General features: G+C 39.1%; 2 protein-coding genes across 8 annotated transcripts in view; both read right to left on the bottom strand.

Moving 5' to 3' along the window:
* CATSPER3 (cation channel sperm associated 3) overlaps nucleotides 1-5,124 on the bottom strand; it is a 40,623-nt gene extending 35,499 nt beyond the window's left edge. For 2 of the 5 annotated variants that reach the window (XR_013387687.1, XM_077911727.1), the window contains exon 1: nucleotides 637-5,113. Coding sequence is in view for 2 of the 5 variants with exons in the window: in XM_077911727.1 (XP_077767853.1) it covers nucleotides 637-740 (104 nt within the window). In the remaining 3 variants the exon portion in view is untranslated. Of the gene's footprint in view, nucleotides 1-516 lie in introns of all 5 variants that reach the window. The other 3 variants (XM_077911730.1, XM_077911729.1, XM_077911728.1) reach the window with 3 other exon arrangements.
* Nucleotides 5,125-6,827: 1,703 nt separating this feature from the next.
* Nucleotides 6,828-26,885, bottom strand: part of PCBD2 (pterin-4 alpha-carbinolamine dehydratase 2) — a 56,090-nt gene continuing 36,032 nt past the window's right edge. The window contains exons 1-3 of one of the 3 annotated variants that reach the window (XM_077911732.1): nucleotides 24,634-24,767; nucleotides 8,290-8,370; nucleotides 6,828-7,072 (exon numbers count right to left, since the gene is read on the bottom strand). In XM_077911732.1, coding sequence (XP_077767858.1) covers nucleotides 6,977-7,072; nucleotides 8,290-8,370; nucleotides 24,634-24,681 — 225 coding nt within the window. In that variant the 5' untranslated portion in view covers nucleotides 24,682-24,767 and the 3' untranslated portion in view covers nucleotides 6,828-6,976. Of the gene's footprint in view, nucleotides 7,073-8,289; nucleotides 8,371-18,848; nucleotides 18,995-24,633; nucleotides 24,768-26,885 lie in introns of those variants that run through there. The other 2 variants (XM_077911733.1, XM_077911731.1) reach the window with 2 other exon arrangements.

Genomic DNA, 26,885 nt, shown 5'->3' with positions numbered 1-26,885 from the left:
TTATCTCAACTGTGCAAAAACAAGTAGAAAAAACTGAGAAGGAAACACACCAAAATGTTGATAGTGCCTGCCTGTGGATGGTGAGCTTACAGGTAATACTTTTTTTTTTTTGGTTATTAATATTTACCTGTGCTTTCCAATTTTTCTCAAAATCATGTATTACTTCCCCACTATATGCAACAAATTAACACACTCTCCTAAAAGTAAATAAATACAGAATGTATATACTTTTATAATCTATAAAAACAGGATGTATAATTTTGTCTGATTTGAGGTCTAATACCTCCAAAAAAACCTTCAAATTTTCTAACCTAGTAGCTAATAAAAGGAAAGTAAGAAGGACAAAAAGATAAAAAGGACTAAACTGAGTCAAATGCAGTATATGGGTCAAATGAGAGAGTGACTGAAGCTGACTTAACTAGCCAGTCATGGCATTAAAGCCAAAGAAGCAAAATGTCTGGCTGAGCCTTCACCAACCTTACCAGTCACAGAAGGCCAGTCCTCAAGGGCACATACCTCGTTTTAGGCAGCGGAAGAGTATGTTTGTGAAGAAGCTAAGAGAACACTGGCAGCCTGCTCCCCTAAGCTGCCATCTGCACATTTCTTAAACAAACAATAGAAATAAAGAATATTTACTGAAATTTCCCGAATCTTGCACAGAACACCAGTGATGGATTATCCAACAGTGAGCTGGAAATGACTCTTGTTGTATCATTCTGGTAATGAAACTGTTGAGACATTTTCCAAATTTCTAATTTTTATTCCTTGATTATCTAACAAAAAAATCTCTGCTTAGGGATTTCCTTGGCATCCAGATTCTAAGAAGCCAGAGAGCAAAGCCCAGGAAGGGAACGCTTTGTTTATGAGGTCATTCTTGAACATTCTAGTACCTTACTAGCCTGGAGGCCCACAGAGTCAAATACTCCCTGGCTGATCTCTACCATCCACATCCTCTTAATGATGTGTTAGAGTAAATTAAGGGTCATATAAAAGGGAAGAGCAAAGTTCTCTGGGGGCTCTAAGAGCTAAGAGCATACATCCAGGGCACAGGACTGGAAACAGCAGGATGGACAGAAAAGATTTCTATGGATCTGGGGCTAGAACACAAGAAGTGGGAGGAAAGGAACAGAGGTTAGTCATGCCCAGCACTAGGTTATGGGGCGGGCGGCATGTAATGTGCACATATGACTCGCCTAGATAGAGCGTAGGAGCTCATGAGCCTGTGGGTCAGATATATTTTAAGTACAGAAGCAATAGTGTTTCTGCTCTGTTCAATTCTTGGGATCAGTATATTCTCCTTGCTTTCCTTCTTTTAATCTCCTGCAAATCTAGACAGAGCAATCTGGGTAACCCTTTGTTGTATTAAATCTTCAGTGGCTAAATTGATCATAGTCGTAAAAACATAACTTCTTGAACCATAGAACAAGCAAATGATCACCACAATATCTCTGTAGTCCCAGGCATTCTGAAACAAGTGTATATAACTATTCTTGGTAGGAAAATACTCTTGTCAACAACCAATATACTGAACTGGGAAATAACATATTTATTCAGCTCTTCCTATACCTCCTACTGCCTCCTTAGGGGGTCATATGCCCCCTAAGGCCTTCTTAGCTAATGCCCAACATCCCCACAACAGCCCTCTGAAGCAGCTGCTGGGAAAAAGCCTGACTCAGTACTCCACCTGAGTCTGTTTCCACCTGCCCCATACATCAATATGCCTATTCAAGTTGGGACACAGAGAAGGCCCTTGGTACATGTATGCTGTATGAATATACAAATGAATGACATCAGGGGTCCTTATGCTCACTCAAGCACCTGAGTGAGCATGGTGGGAGTCCATCTCCAGGAACCCCAATGGTATACTTCCATACCTTCCCTCTTTAAGCATCAAAAGCACACTTTCGGAGAGAAATTGAGAGGAGATTAAGAATATAAAGAATTCTTTCAAGATGCTTGGAGGGGTGAGAAAAGATGGCCAGCTGGAAGCGCAAAGTCCAATTGTTGTTAGTATACATCAGCACAGCTAAGCACAATTGAATGTGGTCTCTGAAGTCACTGAGGAAGATATCTAGTCTGGGAATGGAACTTCAGCTGGTGAGTAGAATCAGAAGTGAAAAGCTTCTCCAGGGCCAAGTGAAATCATCCATATTTTCTCATGAAGAGGTGGGCACAACAGATACCCTGGACAAGAAGCCAAAGGGCCATCTATCTCTTCTGTCCTTCCAGCAGCAACTCACATCGTGCCTGACTTCTGCATCACCACCCCAGCCACACACAGCTAGGGAAGTCAGCAGTCAAGCACGCAGGCATGGCAGCTTGGTGGCTCAAGTCCCGGGGCCAAGTGTCATTCCTTTACTTGTCTCAAGAACTGGCAATGAAACAAAAAGCTCACATTTTATAACCAAACCCTATTCCAGCTCTTGGTGTTTTGCAGGGAATTCCACAAAATTTAAAGTGATAGAGTTTAACCAGTGTCTTTTTGAACACTGGATGAGAAAGCATATAGACTGTTGCATAATTAAACTAGTCCTGCAGGACATTAATGGGAGTCAGGTTTGTGTCCAAACACAATATACACACTGCTTCTTTCTCTAGAGCAAAAACATAAAGAACCATCCTTATTCTGTTTATCCAAAGATTTCCTAACTCCTATCGATGCCAGAAAGTAACCATTATTTTCATAACATTAACTTCAGTTTAGAAAAGGGAACTGTCAAACATCCCGCCACCTGTTTTGTTACCTGTGGAGGTCATACAAGGGGTCATAGTTCATGTCTTTGTAACTCCTCTCTATGCCAGAGATCATTTACAAAGAAAATGGAGGGAAATCGGAAGCTTACTGCATCAGAAAAAACACTGCCATCGCACAAGGATGTGGAATAGAAGGGAACCCAGGAGTCTCCAACTTTGACAAGTGTCTTCTGAGCTGAAATGTCAGTTACTTGAACAGTCTGGAGATTCGTTCTATTGCCATTTACCCTAGTGAGTACTTCCACAGCCTTTTACTATGGGATCGCTGATTCTCTAAAGTCTGTGAGTTCCAAAAGATGCAACAACCCTTAACAAGGACCTTACATCAAACCTTCTTGGAGCTGCTAATTAGTAGATGCACTCTCGGGTCTTCACCACTGCAGTCACAAGCCCTATCCTGCTCTCTCCATCGTGCTAATGTGTGGTATAGGTTAACAGCCAACAAGGTGAGCCTCTCACGCCTACATTCAAGATAAGGGGAAAAGTTTCCATTCAGGGTACAGTGAAACAAGTCAAAGGACACCAAAAGGAGCAAACAAATTCAGAAAGTCAGATACTCCACAGGACAACAACAAATGATCCCATTTTTACAGTAAGTCAATGACATGCGGAAAAGGGAGCAAAGGGGGGAGCTTGCTCATTGTAGATTGAAATGACAGAGACCGAATGTGATAGGTGAATTTCATGATTAGATCAAAATTACTGTCCAAAGGCATTCCTGACCTTCAGGGAAATCTGATTTTGCCTGGGTGTTAAGTGATACCAAAGAATCATGGTTTATTTTATTAGGTGTAATAATGGCATTATGGTTTATACAGGAAAATGACTGTATTATCTAGAGATATTTACTGAAGGATATAAGGGCAAAATGACATGCTATTAGGGATTTTTACATTTTAAAGCTATTTTAAAGCTTTTAAATGCTTTAGCAAAGAAAAATGAAGAATTCTATGAAGTAACTGGTATAAAATCTTGGTAACTGTTAAATCTCAGTGCACAAGGGTTCGATGTACTATTCATTCTATTTTCTTTTAAGATTTTTATTTATTTATTCATGATAGACATAGAGAGAGAGAGAGGCAGAGACACAGGAGGAGGGAGAAGCAGGCTCCATGCCGGGAGCCCGATGCGGGACTCAATCCCAGGACTCCAGGATCATGCCCTGGGCCAAAGGCAGGCGCTAAAGCACTGAGCCACCCAGGGATCCCCTCATTTATTTTTAAATATGCTTAAACTTGTTCATGTTTTAAAAATTCATGTGAAAAAACTAACTGAGCTAAAAATCTTTGGTAATAAAATTTACAAAAGTTCCAAAATCTATAATATAGGAAAGAGTTTATAAAAACACAATACAGGGTGGTACCTGGCTGGCTCAGGTGGAAGAGCATGTGACTTTTGGTCTCAGAGTTGTGAGTTCAAGCTCCAAGTTGAGGATAGAGATTACTTAAAAAATAAGATCTTAAAAAAAAAAAAGTTATGCTTTTTCCTCTAAAGTAAATTTCTAAGAGGCAATAAACCTGGATCTCCCAACAGCTAAAGAACCTGGGTGTCTTTTGTCTCTCTTCTCTCAGGTACTGTCAGTTTACCACTGACAGTACCTGAGAGTGGTACTGTCTCCCCCAAGCCAACAGACTCAATCAAGAACCAGCTTCAGAGAGCTCAGCCTCCTTGTCCTGTTTCCATATGGTTTCTCGGACTAACGCCAAGGTTGGGTAGGGAGGGGAAGGTTTACTTGTTATAACATACAGATTTTTCTGGTCTCTGAAACAAGGTGGGTTACAAAGATGATCCCTATTAAATCCTGCTACCACAATGCTTCAAGGGATTAACACAACCTCCTTGGGCAGATATATATATTATTTTAATCTACATTCTAATCTTATTAATAAGTATATTCCATAGGCGCCTAGGTGGCTCAGTTGGTTAAGCATATGCCTTTGGCTCAGGTCATGAGTCCCGCATCGGGCTCCCTGCTCAGTGGGAGCCTGCTTCTCTTTCTCTCTCTGCCCCTCACTCCATCTCATGCTCTCTCTCTCATTCAAATAAATAAATTTTTAAAAAATTAAAATACATTAAAAAAATAAGTACATTCCTAGGGTGCCTGGGTGACTCAGTTGGCTGAGTGTGTCAGACTCTTGATTCCAGCTCAGGTCATGATCTTGCAGTTGGGAGATCAAACCCCACATCAGGTTCCGCACTCAGTGCGGAGTCTGCTTCAGATTCTCTGTCTCCCTCTTCCTCTTTCTGATAAATAAAATTGTTAAAAAATAATAAGTACATTCATGAGTTCCTTCAAAGAACACTGTAACTGTAATTTTTAAATAGACAACTTTTTTTTTTTATTGGGGTTCTATTTGCCAACAAATAGCATAACACCCAGTGCTCATCCCATCAAGTGCCCCCCTCAGTGCCCATCACCCAGTCACCCCATCCCCCCACCCACCTCCCCTTCCACTACCCCTTGTTCGTTTCCTAGAGTTAGGAGTCTCATGTTCTGTCTCCCTCTCTGATATTTTCCATTCATTTTCTCTCCTTTTCCCTTTAATCCCTTTCACTATTTTTTATATTCCCCGAATGAATAAAACCATATAATGTTTGTCCTCCTCCGACTGACTTACTTCATTCAGCATAATACCCTCCAGTTTCATCCACATTGAAGCAAATGCTGGGTATTCATTAAATAGACAACTTTGCATTCCATTTTTTCTCCTATCTATGACACACAGAATAAACAGAGTTCAATCCTGTATAAAAGCTCAGTAGCTTCTAACTTGGTAGTAACAGACCCTTAGTTCAGGAGTCACAAACTACAGATGATTTTCAAAAATGACCTTTAGTTCCTCTTTAAAAAAAAAAAAGATTTTATTTGTTTATTCACGAGAGACACAGAGAGAGACGCAGAGACATAGGCAGAGAGAGAAGCAGGCTCCATACCAGGAGCCTGATGCAGATGCTCAACTGCTGAGCCACCCTTTGTTCCTCCTTAAAAAAAGAAAAAAAAAAAAAAGATCTGGGGCACCTGGGTGGCTCAGTGGTTGAGTGTCTGCCTTTGGCTCAGGTCGTGATCTGAGGTCCCAGAATTGAGTCCTGCACTGGGATCCCTGCAGGGAGTCTGCTTCTCCCTCTGCCTATGTCTCAGCCTCTCTCTCTGTGTCTCTCATAAATATATAAATAAGACCTTTAAAAAAAATCTTATTTATTTATTTGAGAGAGAGAGCACAAGCATGGGGAGGAATAGGTAGGGGAGAGGGAGAAGCAGGCTCTGGGTTGAGTGGGGAGCCCAATGTGGGCTCTATCCCAGGACCCTGGGATCATGACCTGAGCCACAGGCAGAGGCTTAACCAACTGAGCCACCCACGTGCCCTGACACTTAGTTCCCCCTTAAGGCAGTAAGTCAAATAATGAACTGCCAAGTTGGTCACTGTGATGGTGAATCCTTATAATGCCCCAAGTTGCCAGAGGCCATGGATAAGACACTTAGTCTTCTCCTTCAACTCCCTCTCTGAACAGGATATAACACAAGGTATTGTTACCCAATTTCTGTGGCTTTTGTAATCTAATTATGTAACTAAAATAGCTACAATCCAAATCAACTTCGGCACCATAAGATCGTTATATATGGTTAAAACCCTTTATCTACAGAGTTCACCATTCTTCTACTTCTAATTATTCTCCATCATAATGCCTTGGTAAAGTCACCATAATCACTTAAACTTCTGGGTTATAAAATGTGTGCATACTCTCACATCACAATTTCCAGTCTTTAAGAATGTTACTTCTTGGGCACCTGGGTGGCTCAGTTGGTTAAGTGTCTACCTTCAGCTCAGGTCATGACCCCAGCACCCTGGGATCAAGTCAGGGAGCCTGCTTCTCCCTCTCCCTTTGCCTGCTGCTCCCTGCTTATGCGCTCTCTCCCTCTCTGTCAAATAAATAAATAAAATGTTTTTTAAAAAACTAAATAAATTAAAAATTTTTTAAAAGAATGTTATTTCTCTCTGTGAATATTGTGAAAATAATTACTTGAGTTGGTTTACCTCATGTATATGATTAGAAATAATGAGAAATCCTCAGGCCCAAGTTTAATCATGTTGTAATTAAGCACTGATTGTACAAAAGACTGTTCAAAAGGTGAACTTAAATTGACAACTGAGTTCGTTTATGTCAACTGCCTTTCACATACATGATGGCTAAGAGGCACACAGGGTTTGCATTTTCCAAGAAATCACACAGAAGCAGCTGCTTTGTCAATAAACGTGGCCAATTTCACATCTCTCTTGGTCAGTCCGCCACAGTCATGCGAGGTTAGGGTTATCTGCACCTAAGAAACAGAGAAGCAGTTTTAAAAAGCTAGAGCTACAATTCATGCTACTCATTTTTGGTAGTTCACAAGTCATTTTATTATTCAACATTCACATCTAATACACAGTGCAGAGATTAAATAATTTACAAAACACTACATTATGAATAAGTGCAGCATTTCCAAAACCAAGTCTCCTGCAGGGGCACCGTGGGCTTCAGGCTGGGCCCAGCAGCTGCCCACAGATAAAAAAAAGGTCCTTTCACGTGAAGGGCAATCCAGTTGCCGGAATCTGTAATCTTGTCCCTCAAAAAAAAGAGACAGACTACGGTTCCATTTTGACTCCCATTACTTTAATTACACAACTATTTTAAGGCCACTGAGAAAAACCAAAGTATCAAATGTAGTATCTTAGGAACTACAGTCAGAAAAGCCCATTTCCAAATTAGGGAAATGGGGGGGGGGGGGGGTGGAGGAACAGACTGTGGCTTCTTGAAAAATCAATTAAAAAGCAAAAGTAAAATTATGGGTAGAGAGAGGCAACTAGGTAAGAAAGGTTTATCATGGTACCTGCGTATTCTGAATTATTCCAATAAATCACAAGTACATCAGAAAATGTTCTTTCTTTCAAAGAGAGAGAAAAGAGAATCATGCAGAAGTCTAGATAAGATACTTCAAATGGCATGACCATAAAGGCAAGGACATGGGGGGGGGGGGGGGCATGACTGTTCTTACTTTGAGCCCCCTTCAAAACTACTTAAAATCTTTCTTTTTAGCCTGCTCTTTGTCTAATGAAGGTCAGTTCCCACTTAGAATGTAGAATTTAACAGTTATTTTTAAAGCACAGTTCTTGAGTAGTTATTTCAGTAAGATAATAAGGCCATATCTCTCTTATTTGCTACATTACATTCAAATATTTACCTTAGGAGAGTTTAAAATGTATCTGCATGGCTGATTTTCAACTTTAATTCAGAAGCCTTATTTGGCCGAACTCACTCACATTAGTTTCAGTAGAAGACAAGCATGAAAATAAAAGAGTTTTGTCACTGCTCTCTTGAGTAGATCTGAGAATTTGTTACTAATTTGCAATAATACACAGGGATTCACAGCAAAAGAATAAAAGAACCCTTTCCTAAGCACAATGACACTTGACACATCATTGCACAGGATAACAAGGAAGAATGAAATTTCTTAAACTTCACAGTGAAGGTGATCCCCAAATAAGGCAATTTAGTTACCTTGTTGTACACATTGAACCATTCCGGGTGATGATTCATCTTCTCTGCTTGCAAGGCGACTCGGGACATAAAGCCAAATGCCTGCATAAAATGAAGCTGAAACTGATTAGTGGCACTGCCTTCTACTCTGGACCTGCCCGAGCGAGACCAGAGCAATCCAGCCCGATAAAGACAAGGCTAGGATCCTTAGGGAAGCCTGCAGAAATCAGAAATGAAAGGGATTGCTCTCCACAGAGTTGGGGTAACGGTGTAGCAGGACCATGACCTGCTGGCTCAATGTTGAAAAACAATCAGGCTCAAATAAACAAACCAGGAAATTGGTCTCACCCAGTGACCTGTCTGGACTATTTAATTGTCCTCAGGACAAGACTCGCCAAAATAGCACAGGAGTAATTTCCCTTCAACCAAGTACCCTGGATCTCACTACCTGGCCCTAAAGCTTCGGGGCTACTTTTCTTGGGTCACAACTCCATTGTGTTTGGTGAACAGATTGCTAACTAAGGCATCAATCCCAAAACTATGGAAAAATATCTTCCAAGTTTGTCTTCAGTAAAAGCGCTGGCAGAACTGAACACCTTCCCCATCCTATCTCCCAGACAGGGCAGGATGGGATAAAAGACTTTTTTTGACATGTAAAGTGAGACAGGGAAGTCTGGCTTGCCTGCTCTGGGTCTTCTTGGAATTGCTCAGCAATGCCATGTGGAACAGAACACGCTCTTCCTCAGGGCAGAGGATGGCAGATTTAGGCACATGAGTAACAGTGGCCCTGTAGGGCTCTGTCTTCTTCCATAGGGAAAGTGCAAACCTAATTTTGCTAAGCAGAAGGTAAACTTGTCCTGAAAGGACAAAAAACTTTTCTTTTGCTTGCTTTCCAGTTTTTATGAAGGCAAATGCAAACAATAGGAGAGTCTGTCTCTAATGTGTCCAAAGGCAGAAATACTTGGTAAGACTCTAAGGTAATGGTATATTAACTACAAATTTACAGTGGAATTCACAGGGCAGTACTCATTGTAGCCACATAAATAAATATTTAACTACATTACCCCAATCCAGAAAAACTGATCTGATGCTAGCTGAGCTATGCTTTTTGGATCACCAAATTGACATAGAGCACATTTCCAAGTAAATATGCGAAGTATGGAAGATGCTATTTTAAACCATTCTATGTTATTCAAAATGGTTCCTATGTCAGAACAATTGTATTCCAGATAAAGGCTCCCATTTTGGCCTTTAATTAAAGGCCTGAAGGTTTTCCCTGTCAAGAAGAAAATTCAAGCAAAATCCATCTAATCACTCTTGGAATTATCAGTGGAAAAAAAATATTCACTCTCCTACCTCTTAATCTCATAATGTGATTCTCCAGATTCTGTCAAATGTGCAAAGTCTGTTTTAATTATCCAAATACAGAGTTAACCTGCATTAAATTATGTACAATGAGAATTTTTTAGTCTATTTGCCTATAAAGCATTATTCTTATTTAGCTTTAAAAGACTTTTATACTAGCACAAAAACAGACACATTGATCAATAGAACAGAAAAGAGAACCCAGAAATGGACCCTAAACTCAATGGTCAACTAATCTTCAACAAAGCAGGAAAGAATATCCAATGGCAAAACAAACAAACAAACAACAACAACAAAAAAAACCCAGCTTCTTCAACAAATGGTGTTGGGAAAACTGGACAGCCACACACAGAAAAATGAAACTGGACCATTTCCTCACACCATACATAAAAATAGACTTAAAATGGATGAAAGACAAATGTGAGACAGGAATTCATCAAATTCCTAGAGGATTTTGCACAGGCAGTAACTTTTGTGATCTCAGCCGCAGCAATTTCTTACTAGACACATCTCCAAAGGCAAGGGAAACAAAAGCAAAAATGAACTATTGGGACCTCATCAAGATAAAAGCTTTTGCACAGCAAAGGAAACAGTCAACAAAACCAAAAGACAACCAACAGGATGGGAGAAGATATTTGCAAATGATATATCAGATTAAGGGCTAGTATCCAAATCGATAAAGAACTTATCAAACTCAACACCCAAAGAACAAATAATCAAAAATGAGCCAGAAGATACGAGCCAAAGAAGACATACAAATGGTTAGCAGACACATGAAAAAAATGCTCAACTTCACTCAACATCAGGGGAATAGAAATCAAAAACATAGTGAGATACCACCTCATACCAATCAGAATGGCTAAAATGAACAAGTCAAGAAACAAAAATGTTAGAAAGGACGTAGAGAAAGGGAACCCTCGTATACTGCTGGTGTAAATGCAAGTTGGTACAGCCACTCTAGAAACAGTATAGAGATTCCTCAAAAAGTTAAAAATAGAGCTATTCTATGAACCAGATTGCACCACTAGGATTTACCTAAAGGATACAAACGAGGGATCCAAAGGGGCACCTGCACCCCAACATTTACAGCAGCAAAACAAACTATGGAAAGGCCCAGATGTCCATCAGCAGATGAATGGACAAAGAAGATGCAGTATATATATACAGAGGAATACTATACTCAGCCTTCAAAAAAATGAATTCTTGCCATATGCAATGATGTGGATGGAAGTAGAGGATATCATGCTAAGCAAAATAAGTCAATCAGAGAAAGACAATTATCATATAATCTTACTCATGTGAAATTTAAGAAACACAACAGAGGATCATAGAGGAAGGGAGGGAAAAACAAAACAAGACCAAATCAGAGAGGGAGACAAACCATAAGAAACTCCTAATCGTAGGAAACAAACTGAGGGTCACTGGAAGGAAGGAGAGTAAAGGGGGATCGGGTAACTGGGTGATGGACATTGAAGGCACATGAGCCCTCAGTGTTATATAAGGCTGATGCATCACTGAACTCTACCTCTAAAACCAATAATACATTATATGTTAATTAAATGAATTTAAATAAAATTAAAATATGTCCACATACACACACAAAAAAACTTTCAAAAAAGTTAACCACAATCCCTGAGAAATAGTAACACAGTCATTAAGGGCATAGGCTTTTGGGGATCCCTGGGTGGCTCAGCAGTTTGGCGCCTGCCTTTGGCCCAGGGCGCGATCCTGGAGTCCCGGGATCGAGTCCCGCATCGGGCTCCTGGCATGGAGCCTGCTTCTCCCTCCTCCTGTGTCTCTGCCTCTCTCTCCCTCTCCCTCTCTCTCTCTCTCTCTCTGTCTATCATAAATAATAATTAAATAAATAAATAAATCTTAAAAAAAAAAAAGGCATAGGCTTTTGAGCCAGGGAGGCCTGAATTCAAATTCATCTCTACAACCTGTCATGTGAGCCTCAGTTTCTCTAATCAGTAAATTGAAGATAATAATAAAAAGCTCACATAATCACCCTAATTAAAAATGAGGCTCCCTATGTGGAGCCTGCTTCTTCCTCTGCCTGTGTCTCTGCCTTCTCTCTCTCTCTCTCTCTCTATCATAAATAAATAAAAATTAAAAAAAATAAAATAAAATAAAAAAATAAAAATGAGATATAGGATATAAAAGTACCTAGCACAGCACTTGGCACTGGGCAAGAGATCAATAATGGCAGATACTGCTACCCCAGACTGCTCTGGCCAAACTGCACGTGATAAACTTTATAAAATGTAATGACAGGTGAAAAGCCCTCCCACGGCCTTAAGAATCTAAGATTTCAGTTGTTGTCTCCCAGAAGAATAGCGCTTTCCTTTTCCCACATGCCATAAATAGAGACTGTAACCCACACACAAGGAAATAGATAACACACTATAGGGTAATCCCCTGATGCACACTGACCAGGGAAAACAGCCTAATGACAAGATACTAGTTGGGTAAAGTCAGTCACCATTCAAGTTCTTGGCCCTGTGGCCATCATTTCTTTTAACTATTATCTTAAAGGTCCAAAGTGATGTTTAGCATCCCTAACAACTTCCAAGAACCAAGTGGATCAAGGGATGATTTGAACATAGAAGTGCTCCTCAAATCTTTGATTACTAGCATGCCATCAGCATGGTAGCACAATCTATTTTATTTTATTTTTTTTTTTAAATATCTATTTATTTATTTATTTATGATAGTCACAGAGAGAGAGAGAGAGGAGAGAGAGGCAGAGACACAGGCAGAGGGAGAAGCAGGCTCCATGCACCGGGAGCCCGATGTGGGATTCGATCCCGGGTCTCCAGGGCCACGCCCTGAGCCAAAGGCAGGCGCCAAACCGCTGCGCCACCCAGGGATCCCAGCACAATCTATTTTAGCACAGAAATGACTTCAAAGAAAAAGCTCATTGGGGCACCTGGTGGCTCAGTCAGTTAAGCATTCAACTTCTGATCTCAGCTCAGGTCTCAATTTCTCAGTCCTGACTTTGAGCTTCACAATGAGCTCCACACGAGTGGAGCCTACTTAAAAAAAAAGAGAGAGATATATAAATAGAGAGAGAACACCCAGATTCTAAGAAGTACATTGATCAAAGAAAAACTTTCTACCATATCTACATACAATGTGAAAAGAAAAAAAAAGACTTCCAAAGATCTTCCAAATTTGTGTATTCCTCAGCTTTACATGTTTCCCTTCAACTATCACCTAATATTTGCATTTAATAAAATAACACAAAGCTTGATAAACAGGATCTACTCCTAATTTTTCCCTAGGGAAAGAACACTTGCTCCTGCTCTAGGAGCAAGGAGACAATTTCAAAATCCTTCTTCCATGTAACAGAACCAAATAATCCCCCAAATATTTATATTTTTAAACCCATAAATTAAAAACATTCACAACAATACACACTCAAATTAAAGTAAAAGGATTTCTGCAAGGAAGTGAAATGAGAGGAGAAGAAAAAAAGCAGAACCTCAAAAGGGAATTTTGATTATCTGTTATTAATAAAGAAGGAATATGACTAAACAGCAAAACTGGCAGATGGTGAAAAGCATCTGTCCTTTTTTTTCTACAATTTCTTTTTAAAGCCCTAGCTACTTGTTCCCAGGATGCCAGTTGGAACCTACAGGCCTTGAGCCAGCTAAAAGTCTAGGCTTTCTAAAACCATTCCATCAATAAAAACTGCAAAAAGCCCAAGGCAGAATATATACCACTAACAACCCAATAAGAAGCTTAGATGACAGGACTAAAAGAGTGGAAAAAATGAAACTGAAGTCAGCAAGAGTTTATAAGAATTAGAAAATAAGTACAGAAGACAAAGTAGATCTAACATATAGATAAATTTTGCGAAAAAGGGCCTCCTGGGTGGCTCAGTGGTTGAGCGTTTGCCTTCAGCTCAGGTTGTGATCCTGTGATCAAATCCCACATTGGGCTCCCCACAGGGAGCCTGCTTCTCCCTTTGCCTGTATCTCTGCCTCTGTGTGTCTCTCATGAATAAATAAATATTTTTTAATTGTAAAAAAGAGAACTATAAACACGGAAAGAAATGAGAGATGTAATTCAAAAAAAATTTCCAGAAATAAAAGATTTAAACTTATAGATTGCAAAAATTTAACCATTTCTAGATATCCTAGTTAGGTTAGTGAATTTGAAGAGTCACATCAGCAGTGAGCAACTAACTCACTCAGCTCTAGGAATATATTTAAGACAATTGTGGGGATTGTAGTCATGGAATGGAATGCAAATGTTATAAACTGTTAAAAGATATGGAGAAAAAAGAGAAGAAATAGGGAAGACAGATGAAAGTGTAAAAAGCCTGAAAGCTGAGAGATCACAAGCATATTTCAAGGTATAAAACTAAGCACTAGAACTAAAAATAAAATGTAACAAAACTGCATGGTGAAGGGAAAGTAGGAGAAAGTAGAAGTTTAGTTTTGATACTGCTTAGTGGGGAGAACACTATCTAGAGAAATGCTATATATGGGGAGCCTGGGAGCTAGGTTGGTTAAGCATCTATCTACAGCTCAGGTCATAATCCCAGGGTCCTGGGATCAAGTCCCATCATTGGGCTCCCTGCTCAGTGGGGAGCCTGCTTCTCCCTCTCCATCTGCCTGCTAGTCCCCTTGCTTGTATATGTGCACTCTCCCCACCCTGTGGTTCATGAGAACCACAGAGAGAGAGGCAGAGACATAGGCAGAGGGATAAACAGGCTCCTTGCAGGAGCCCATTGTAGGACTCAATCTCAGAACTCCAGAACTCCAGGATCACGCCTGAGCCGAAGGCAGATGCTCAACCGCTGAGCCACTCAGGCATCCCAAATAAAATCCTTTTAAAAATAAAAATAAATAATAAATAAATGCTATCTAAAGAAGTAGAGGATTATGTCTGCTATTTAAAATTATAGGAAGGGGATCCCTGGGTGGCTCAGCGGTTTAGCGCCTGCCTTTGGCCCAGAGCGCGATCCTGGAGTCCCGGGATGGAGTCCCACATCGGGCTCCCTGCATGGGGCCTGCTTCTCCCTCTACCTGTGTCTCTGCCTCTCTCTCTGTGCATCTGTCATGAATAAATAAATAAAATCTTAAAAATAAAATAAAATTATAGGTATAACAGTATCCACAAGAATAAAAATAGTAATGGAAAAATTCACAATTAAGTGAAAGAAAACACAATTAAAATGAAGCAAAGAAAACACAATCCATATTATGATTTAAATTAAGGGCAAAAGGGATACCTGAGTAGTTCAGTGGTTGAGCAGATGTCTGCCTTTCGCTCAGGGTGTGATTCAGGGACCCCGGAACTGAGACCTGCATCAGGCTCCCTGTAGCAAGCCCTCTACCTATTCTCTGCCTCTCCCTCTGTGTCTCTCATGAATAAATAAAATCTTTAAAAATTAAATAATTAATTAATGGCAAAAAAAAAGGTATATTGGTTGCATCATATTTTATAAGACCAAACATCTTTCCAACCAATAAATGTAAAGAGCCATAATACAACTAATTAAAAAACAGAAAACTTGGGGCACCTGACTGGCTCAGTGGTTTAGTGCCACCTTCAGCCTAGGGCCTGATCCTAGAGACCCAGGATCGAGTCCCACGTCGGGCTCCCTGTGAGGAGCCTGCTTCTCCCTCTGCCTGTGTCTCTGCCTCTCTCTCTCTCTATGTCTCTCATGCATAAATAAATAAAATCTTTTTAAAAATGTAAAAAAAAATACTTAACTTATGATGAAGTATATCCACAATGAAGATTGAATAATTTTTTTCTTTTTTTTAAGATTTTATTTATTTATTCATTTATAGAGATGCAGAGAGAGAGAGAGTAGCAGAGACACAGGCAGAGGGAAAGCAGGCTCCATGCAGAGAGCCTGACGTGGGACTCGATCCAGGGTCTCCAGGATCACGCCCTGGGCTGCAGGCGGCGCTAAACCGCTGCGCCACCGGGGCTGCCCTTGAATAATTTTTTTAAAAGATTTTATTTATTTATGCATGAGACACACTCACACACACAGAGGAGAGAGAGAGAGAGAGAGGCAGAGACACAGGCAGAGGGAGAAGCAGGTTCCATGCAGGGAGCCTGACATGGGACTTGATCCAGGGGAGATCTGGGATCACGCCCTGGGCTGAAAGCGGTGCTAAACCGTTGAGCCACCAGGCTGCCCTAAAGATTGAATAATTGTGATGCTATACTACAAGTAACACAGCATCAAAATCAATGAGGCAGAAATGGCAAGAAATACAAGACAAACAGAAACATCTGTAGTGGAAACTTTACTTACTATTTCCTAACCCACAGCACAATAACCAAACAAAAGGAAGATGAACTACTTAAATATATCATTTAAAAAGTAGATCTAGTCCACAAAAAAATAAAAATAAATAAAAAATAAAGTAGATCTAACCAGTATACTTTCAACTCTAAACAATGAGAATATATCTTTTAAAATATCTACTTAACATTCACAGAAATTGGGATGCTTGGGTGGCTCAATGGTTAAGCATCTGCCTTCAGCTCAGGGCGTGATCCTGGGATCCAGGATCCATCAGGCTCCGTCCAGAAAGCCTGCTTCTCCCTCTGCCTATGTCTCTGCCTCTCTCTCATGAATAAATAAATAGAATCTTAAAAAAATAATTCACAGAAATTGAACATACACTGTTCCACAAAGGAAATCTCAATCAATTCCAAAAAGTAGAAATAGTGCTGACAACATTCTCTGATAAAATTAAAAACAAAATGAGAAGGCAGAAGTAGCAAAAGTACTATCTGGAAATGTTTTTAAATTCTTCTTTTAAAGTCTTGATTCAGGGATCCCTGGGTGGCCCAGCGGTTTGGCGCCTGCCTTTGGCCCAGGGCGCGATCCTGGAGACCCGGGATCGAATCCCATGTCGGGCTCCCGGTGCATGGAGCCTGCTTCTCCCTCTGCCTGTGTCTCTGCCTCTCTCTCTCTCTGTGACTATCATAAATAAATAAAAATTTAAAAAAATAAAAAATAAAAAAAATAAAGTCTTGATTCAGAGAAGAAATCAAAACAGAAACTGAATAGAAATTATTAATGTATGCACTATATATAGGACACATGTAAAACAGTAATCAGAATAAACACCTTTAAATATTTAAACTAAGAACTTATAAGAAAATAAATTTAAAAAATAAACTTGGGGAGGAAAACAAGAATGAATATAAATAAAGAGAGCAGGGGATCCCTGGGTGGCTCAGCGGTTTGGCGCCTGCCTTTGGCCCAGGGAGCGATCCTGGAGTCCCAGGATCGAGTCCCGCGTCGGGCTCTCGGCATGGAGCCTGCTTCTCCCTCTGCCTGTGTCTCTGCCTCTCTCTCTTTCTCTTCCCTCTATGTCCATCATAAATAAATAAATAAATCTTTAAAAAATAAAATAAAATAAAGAGAGCAGCAAATGTAAATGAACAGCAAAGAAAAAAATGGCAGAACTTTTAAATCCAATAGCTGAAACAATTATGTATTAGGAAACTGGCTACTTCATTTAAAGACAAACAAAAAGATATGGAGAAAAAGTATAGATAAATAAAACAGGGGCAGCCGGGTGGCTCAGTGGTTTAGCACTACCCTCAGCCCAGGGCGTGATCCTGAAGTCCCACGTCAGGCTCCCTGCATGCAGCCTGCTTCTCCCTCTGCCTGTGTCTCTGCCTCCCTCTCTCTCTCTCTCTCTCTCTCTCTCTCTGTGTCTCTCATGAATAAATAAATAAAATCTTAAAAAAAAAAAGGAAATGAGAATAGAGAAGTAACTACAGATAAAGGAAATTTCAAAACATACAAAAAAAATAAATTTTAAACAAATTCAAGTATTTATACAAAGAAATTTCAAAACATAGGTAAAACAGTTCTCCAATAAAAATTACCCCCCAAAAAATCAAAACTGACCCCAGAAGAAAAAAAAACATATAAACAAGAATAACACCAAAAAATGACAGTTCTAGCCATTTCACAGAGCCATTCTATAAAACCTTGAAGGCAGAGTTAACTCTAATACTAATTAAACTGTTCCAGAGCACAGAAGGAGGACATTTTCAAATTAGTTTTATAAATACTTACCTGGCAGGGGAGATACCATGATCACAAATTAGTTTTATAAACCACCATAACACTATGCCCAAATTCTCACAAAGATAGCATGTAACAATGAAAGTACAAGTTGATCTGATATTAAGTGAAATCTTAATAAATAAAACCTAGCAATATACTAAAAGAACAAAGAACCATGAGCAAATGGGATTTATTCTAAGAATGCAAGGAATGTTCAATATAAGGAATATACTCATATAATTTACCATATTAATAAATGTAGAGGGAAATCATATGATTTCCATAAATTCTGAAAAGATATTTGATAAATTCAGTATTTCTTATGTATTAAAATTCTTAATGAATTAAAAATATATGGGCCTCTCTTTTTGTGGTTATCAATGGTTTTATTTATAACAAGTAATGAGTACAAAAATTGCTTTATATTTGAAAGGTATATAGGAGCATGTAACCACAGCATCAAAATACATATACCAAAATTGGCTATATGGATAATGTATCACTGTTTGTTCATAATAGCAGCAGTTAGGAAGAACCCAAATTGGATCCTTCTTTAATAGACTATGTTCTTGGTCTAAAGGTTATATTCTTAAATGGAAAACACTAAAAGATTCCCATTAAAGTCAAGAATAAAACAAGCCAAAAAAAAGATCTTTTATACAAACAACTAACTAGAAAATATATTGGAAGAAAAGATCCCATCTAAAGTGGCACCAAAAATCACCTAGGAGTAAACTTAACAAAAAATATATGAATTCTATTGGCAGAAAACTTTAAACCACTCCTAAAAAAAACCAGGTAAATCTTACTACATTAAAAATTTTTTTCTATATAGCAATAAAAACCAACAAATGAAATTAAAAGATAAACAAGCCAGGTTTGCAGTACGTATTTCTTTAGCATATAAAGAACTCCTACAAAAAAAAAAAAAACAACAACAACAAAAAAACTCCTACAAATTAATGAGAAAAAGATTAACCACCAGTTTTTTAAATAAGCAAAGGACATAACAGGTAACAAAGGAAGCAAATGGTTCCTAAACATAAAAACTGTTCAGACTCATACATGTTCAGAGAAGCACAAATTAATACTAACTTTTACATCAACTATATCTCAATAAAGCTGCAGGGGGTGGGAACTAAGTTAAACTTACCAGTTTGATAAAGATCAAAATGTATGATAATATTCTGTTGATGAGGGAGGCCTGGGTGACTCAGTGGTTGAGCGTCTGCCTTTGTCTCAAGGCGTGATCCTGGGGTTCTGGGATTGAGTCCTGCATCAGGCTCCCTGCAGGAAATCTACTTCTCCCTCTGCCTATGTCTCTGCCTCTCATGAATAAATAAATAAAATCTAAAAAAAAAAAAAATTCTGTTGATGAGCATACAGGAGAAAAGGCACTCACATGATGCTGGTGAATATTAACTAATATATCATCACTCTGGAAGAGAATCTGACAATATCCACCCAAATTAAAAATGCCTATGCCTTTCAGCTAAGTAACTGCACTTCTAGGAATTAATCCTGCAGGAACACTTATATATGACTTGGAAGAATGGTAACTGCAGGGCGCCAGGGTGGCACAGTTGGTTCAGCCTCCAACTCTTGGTTTCATCTCAGGTCATGATCTCGGGATCCTGAGATCAAGCTCCATGTGGGGCTCCATGCTCAGCACAGGGTCTGCCTGGGATTCTCTGCCTCTCCCTCTCTCTCTGCCTCTCCTCCCACTCTGTCTCTCTCTAAAATAAATAAATGGCTTAAAAAAGGGGGGGGGGAATGGTCACTGCAGCACAGCCTGTAAGAGTTACAGGTTTTAAAAAGCTAAAGGAAAAAAAATAAAATAAATAAATAAATAAATAAATAAAAAGCTAAAGGTCCATCAGCAAGAAACTGATTAAATATAGGATGGTCCATTTACACACAGGAATACTATGCAGCCATTAAGAGGAATGAAGAAACTCTCTGTTGACATAGAAAAACCTCCAAGAAAAAAAAAAAAAAAAAGAAAAACCTCCAAGATACATTACTACATGAAAACCAAATGCATAACAATAGTCTGTGAATTGTACAAAGGAGAGGAAACTATATGCATGAATACCTCTGCAACCATACATGAGAGATTGGTAACTGTGAATGACAGCGGTGGAGAGGGGAAACTGGGTGGCTGAGAAGAAGGGACCAGAAAAGACTTACTATCTCTTTGGTGCCTCTGAATTTGTGCCATATAGATACCTGGTCTACTTTTAAAAATTAGTTTGGGGAAAAATGAAGACGTCATGCAAATGAAGATCTCACTCTAAAGGGAACTGAGATAGTGCAACATATGTAACCTGGTTCATATTAAAATATTTTGGCTCATGTTAGCTTCTTAACATATGCCTACCTGTTTGGGTGGGTTTTTAGTGCCAATTTACAACATAGTTTATCCATGAGCCATATTCTATTGAGCTATGGCCATTTCAAACAAACATATGGCCAACAAATAACATATAATGGCTGATAATAGTTTCAGTCTTTCCTCTTTTGCAAATTACAAACATTTTATGAACAAGTCAATGAATGCATGATGAAGTATGACTTTTTAAGTCACTCTGCCATATTAAGGAATGTAAGCACAACAATCACGGTAAATTGGGCCCAATGAAGTTTGTCATTTGGAAATCTCCAAACCATCAGCAATTAAAAGATTTTTCCATGAACCCCAAATCAAGTATTCCTAGGGAACTTTAATTTTTCTTAAAGTTCCTTTTGTTCCATTTTATTCCATGAAAATATGAAAGACTATCAGATGCACAAAACCAAAACAAAAACCCTGTATCAATCTGTGAAATGTTTAACAGAAGTACCCTGAATGTAAAATGCAGCTTCAGCCCAAGTAACATGTACAATTTATTAAAGTTCTAAGACTTAACTTCTAGCACATATTTACAATACAAATCTTTCATTACCCAGAGCAATTCTCTTTGATAGATGTTCTTTAAATCTGCTGCCTTTTATATTTTGATTATAGACTATTGTAATTATGCCCTAAAAAAGAACATATCTCCCACTAAGAAAATGAGCACCAGCGACTCCAAAGTAATTTCCCCAGTACAATCTCCATTAAGCCTCTAAATACTTCCTTTACTAATTCAATGAATTAGAACTCTATTGTTTGTGAATCACCTTTATGTTTGTAGGCCTACAACTCTTCTTTTAGAAAACACAATTGCTATGGAAGGAAAGGATATTTACGTCTGATTAGAAATGAAAACACTATTACATAAATCAGTTTGGGCATTTCTTCACGTCTTGAAACATGATCGGCAATTTAGTCTAATTGGTGATCAAGGAAACTATCTTGTGATCAATTAAAGTAATTACCAGATTCCGGCAATACAACCTACCTTAATTTCAGCTAGAGTCTGCACTTCTTCAACTTTAATTAAAAATAATGAAAATTATTAAGCAAAATGCACAGCAAGATCATTGCCAAGCACGCACATGTCACAGGACGGGGCCTTCCCATGGTGTTGTGACTGATCAACCACATAAACACTGCCTGGTGCACCAAGAAAAGGCATTCTTTGCCCCAGAATATTACATGACTCACCATGACTTTCTCATGGAAACACTGTTAACTGTTCTAGCCACTGCAAAGGGAACATCAGATACTAATTTGCCGGCAACAGAAGAATACTCTGGACTAGCAACATGAGAATTGTGAGGAACAGACCCAACCAAAGATGTATTTGATCCATGCTTTTTTTCTCCGAAGTGTCATTCATATTTTGAGCATGTTGGTCTAGTGTAGAAATGTTAGGGTCAGAGACCTAGATTGAAATCCTAGTGCTAAAAAAAAAGAAAAGAGAAAGAAAAGAGAAAGAAAAGAAAGGAAAGGAAAGGAAAGAAAGGAAAGGAAAGGAAAGGAAAGGAAAGGAAAGGAAAGGAAAGGAAAGGAAAGGAAAGGAAAGGAAAGGAAAGGAAAGGAAAGGAAAGGAAAGGAAAGGAAAGGAAAGGAAAGGAAAGGAAAGGAAAGGAAAGGAAAAAAAAGGAAAGAAAAGAAAAGAAAAGAAAAGAAAAGAAAAGAAAAGAAAAGAAAGAAAGAAAGAAAGAAAGAAAGAAATCTTAGTGCTGCTATTCACTAGCTATCTGATTTCAGAGAAACCACTTAACATTTGAAGCGATCCTCAGTTTCCTATTATGTAAAAATGGAGTATGTGCCAGGCATTCTATGAGATGCTCAGTGAATGCTACTGATTATTATCATCACCAACACTTTAACTTTACAATGTCTGGGGCCTAGACAGGAAGATCCTTTCCAAACCTATGAGAAGAACCACTGAAGACCAAAGAAATTCACCCTCACAAGGATGAAAAATCAGAAACCTACTGAAAACTGTTTCTCTAAGTAAGTATCCTCATAGAAAGATTTCCAGTGGAAATGGCAATCTGTCGGTGAGCATATGAGGCAAGCAGGTGATTCCTGTGTCCTTGAAGAGCCAGACTAAAGACCTTACCTGAGGACCAACACCTAAGCAGTTTAGTATGGGTGTCTGGGGACAGACACAACCCCCACCAATCCCAGGCCACTACTCTACCTGCCTTCAAATTGATCCACTGTAGAGAATTATCTCCAATAATTCATGCCAAGACTATCCCACTTTTCTCTTAAAACTGGCTTCTCCGAGGTACCTGAAACAATGCCCACAAGGTACCAAATGAGCAGCTGGCTCTACTGTACTGTAGGCTAAATTAGTGCCCCTTAAGCTGTTGGTAATAAATATACAACCTGTGAGGTAGCATGCTCACTTCTAAACATTACCCTCAAAAGCTGTGCTCACAGAACCGTAACATTCCAGAGCCTTACAGAAAAGTTCTTAAGTCATCATTTTTGGCAATTACCGTAGTATCCCAAACAGCCATGTGGAAAAATAAGATAGCTTTTAGCTAATTATATGATACTATCTTCAAAAATATACTGTTAAATGAAGCAAGGTGCAAAACAGTTTTCTTTTGCAGAACTAGGATTTATAATTACATTAATAAATTCCTCCTGACTTCCTAGGCTAGATGACTACTCTTTGACAGAGGTCTACTAGTATCCACGCTTCTCCAGGCAGCAGAGCTGAACCAACATCAACACCTCTACCCACAATTATACCTAAGAGCCCATCATTTCTGTTTTGTTTTTAAGGAAAGTCCTCTAACTAGACAAATACCACATATCTGATGTGAGCCAAAGAAGCGCTATGGACAAGAGGATCACAAGCTGAGAATCTTTTCCCTAAAAAGACATGATTAATTTCCAAATTCCTCTGCATGTAAGTTTAAATTACATTTCCCCATATCATCATCAGCTACTATGGGGCATATCAACAGCTCTGTGTGATTAGCTTCATCTGAAATTTCTCACAATCCTTCAGTTTTGCTCTCTTGGAATCAGCACACTTCACCAGTTTCCTATCCATCATTTCCCTCTAAAGCAAAGTGAAAATATGGGTTTCAAAATCATCCCAACAGGAATTCACTAGAGAAGCCATTTACTTGGAGTTCCCTAATATCAAGTAACTTCTCATGCCTCCCTGTTCTCTCTACGGCTGCTTATGACCACCAGTTAGGTGCTTGGGAAAAGCCTCATTGGAAGTTGTCTTTCCTAATCAGCTGATAATTCCTGTTTGTTATCCTTCAGGAGTCTCATGAAATAAGAGGTATGGCAAAGACTTCCAAATATTTTTTGCTTTGTTTTAGTCAAATTAGAATTCATGAATTAAATCCTTCAAGAATTAGAATTCAGGCTCCTTGTCATTGTCACCATTATGCAATTTATAAAAATTCAAATTTATATAGAAAAATATCCTTAGGCTTCAACTTTATGCATCCAGATCACTAAGATATATGGAATATCTAGCCAAATACATTTTTAAAAAATCAAATAACAGGCAAAATGGCAGTCTACTCCCGACCTTTTCTTCTTTATAATCAACTGGCTCCTTTTAAAGAGATGCTACTACTACCTGCACTATGTGATTCCAATATATTATCTGACATGATACTGTCCTGCCCTATTATTGTACCTAAGTTTAAATAGAGAGAAGGCAAAAAAGCTTCTGCTCCAATTGGAGTATTTTAAATTAAACTGAAAGTCAAGATCCTCCAACAATAAAACCAAAAGAGTTGAAGGAATAGAACAAGGGTTCAGAGCAGAAAGAACACCTACTCTCACAGCATGGGGTAGGGAGAGATGGTACTCAAAAAATACTTTAAAGAAACAAAGCAATACCTATTTGGCTTACCTGTCCAGAAAATACATTTTCTATGAGCAGTACACATTTTGCAAAACAGAGTCTCATCTCACATCACAAAATCTGTAACTGTATAAAAAGGTCTATCCCACCATCAACAAATTCATACTTAGTCTTTGCTTATTTCTATATTGGATCAATTCTCCTTTTAAGGGTTTTTAAGTACAGTTTTGATGACATTTGCCAATATCTTCTGTGAGAAAAATATACCACTGAAACATTCAAGCCCGATCAGACCTCCAGATAATTCAGCAGAGGACCTCCAGCGATAGACGGCTGCAATGCATCACTGCAAGCAAACAGCCTGCCAGACCCACTTCTCAGAAAACACTGCCAATCCAGAAGAAGCCTGGTGAAGAAGGAGACCATCTCTTAACTCGTCTGTATTTATTTGTTTCAAAGTGCACACATAGGTTGTGAACTTGAAAAGGTCCCTGAACCTGTCAGAGTCTTCAGACACTGAGCTAAAGCAAACCACAAATATATTCAGAATTTATCCTCAACCTGTTATGATGAGGCTTAAGGAGAGACCTTTGGATAGTTAAAAGATTGAAACTAGGGACTTTTTTGTTTCTGTTTTAAACAGTATTACTAAAGAATTGAAGAAAAATCTCCGGGCTGGACACACAGAGAGAGTAAAACAGACTTAGCACTTACCCTGCTTTTGGTATCAAAAGACTCAGAGGGTCTGGTGGATGGTGTCATCTCATCCTGAAAAGTTCTAATCCCAGCTCTGTCTCATTCTCTGGCCTTGAACGAATCCTAAACCTCACTCACCTCCCTCTCCCCGTCCCTGTAAATCAGAAGCTCTACTACTTAGCTTCACTGTGCAAGGTGTTCTCATAAAAACATGCAGAGTGCTTTGCACAGAAAACATGTTACTGGGCAATACTGCAAAGGTTCCAATCTGCTTGAATCCTACACAAAGTAATTTTATGCAATTTTTTTCCTCTAGAAAAGTTGCTCTGTGTGGCCAAGTAAACTTGGTTGCATCCTGGATATGAAGGAAAAAATTAAGTCTCTGTGATAAAAATTCACAAGTAAGGCTAACAATTCAGGAAATAGTAATGGACAGAAGAAATCTTTAAAAGAACAAATGCTTACTTAGGTCAATTCTTTCTACAGTACTCCTATATAAATTACCTTAGCTTCAATTGTTGATCACGTTGGGTTTTTAGGGTTTGGGGTATTTTTTTTAATCATTCATAATATCCTGAGGAGGGGGAAAAACAGTCTGTTTTCCTGGAAGTATATAAATGGGAAAGTTGGCTTTCCCTCTTTCAAGCAGGCTCCCATCCAGTCCCACCACGGAGCAGCTGCCTTCTCTGTGCACGTGAGGGCTGACGGGCCGGCAGCACCCGATGAAGCTCCATCTCCACACCAAGACCTGCACAGCTTGCCTGCAACACCACCGGAGAAGAACACCACCGGCTCTCACACACCGGCACAAAGAAGACACAGAGATGTTGCTGGAGAGGAAGTACTCTGCCACTTGATCCAATTCCTCAAGAGAAATGCTTCCCTTTTGTTTTTCCAAAGTTTATTATTGCATACCTTATGCAAATCCTACTTTCTCCATCGGGCCATAATATTTGAGAAAAACTCAAGTCAAATTAAAGGCTTCAATAGCCTTGCCAAAAGCACTGTGATTTTCCTATAAAAAAAATTATTCCAATTTGTTGATCTTACAGAGGATGAAACATACTGTAACAATCTTCATAATTTATGTCCTGTTGGGACACAAAGATTTAAAGTAACATAATACAGAGCCGCATCATGGCTAATCTAAACCACCTGACCAGATAAACACCAGCTTCCCTTCTCTCCTCAGCAAGGGCATTTCTGTTTATTGTCATATCATTTCCTCATTCTAGGAACATGCAGAATAAATGCAGCCAACCTGCATTTCAGTGGGAGGCTGAGCTGGCCTTTCCCATGTCAGGAGGTTTGTGTGCACACAGGTACCAGTACAATGTCAAGGGCTTACAAGACAGAAAACAACCCAGGAATTCCACCCTCAAAATCATTTACAGCGAAGCAAATATGGATTCGTCCAGTACAATCTGGACCAGGTGTGGTGTTATAAACCACAATCTTTGGGGTCGTTTTTTTTTTTTTTTTTTAACGTCACTGAAGAGGTAATTCTTTCCAACAAATTATGGTGCTTACTATGAGCCAAATTTTTATAAATGTTTCAATCATGCCTCTTGCTATGTTCACAAGCACTCCTGATCTGATTAACTAAACTGAAACACCCAAATTAACCAAGATCTTTTTGGAGGTGAGTAATCTTGGTAGAAGATAAAGACAAAGAGCCCCTGCAGCACTGACCATGGCCATTTCTGGTGCACAACTACACAGGACAGATTTTAAATTGGGAGGTTTCTCCAGGGTCCAAATCCCTTCAGCCCTTCTCACATATGCAAACCTTACTGGGCAGAGCAAGGTTTTTCAGGGGGACTTAAGGGAAGGGTTTAAAGTTTCAATCATGAAAGAAAAAGTGCAGGAACACATGTGCATTCGGCAGATAACAATTCACTGAAAATATTTTAAAACAAAACAAAACGCCTGTCTGACTGAATTTTTATAAACGTGGTTGCGGAAGAGGAAAACAAACAATTGTTTAAGGATGGTTTCAAATGCTGCTCTCTGCTATTACTGAGAATTTTCAAAACTTTTCATGCTCCATTGGAAACGGCTCTGCTTCACAAGCTGTTCTTGTTGGTCCTGCCAAAGAAATGGTCTGATACACTTTATTGCAAGTTTATCGATTTGCTTACCCAAGCAAATATATATAATTACCTCTGCCTATCAAGACGGGTGTACAATAGGATTCCTCCACAGAAAGCAGTGAGATGATTAAAAGACAATGGGATGGGGGCACCTGGGTGGGTCATTCGGTTAAGTGT

This window comes from Canis aureus, chromosome 10 (assembly GCF_053574225.1).
Source record: "Canis aureus isolate CA01 chromosome 10, VMU_Caureus_v.1.0, whole genome shotgun sequence".
NCBI lineage: Eukaryota > Metazoa > Chordata > Mammalia > Carnivora > Canidae > Canis > Canis aureus.
The sequence above is the reverse complement of the archived record's forward strand: the minus strand, read 5'-3'. Positions and strand labels throughout refer to the sequence as shown.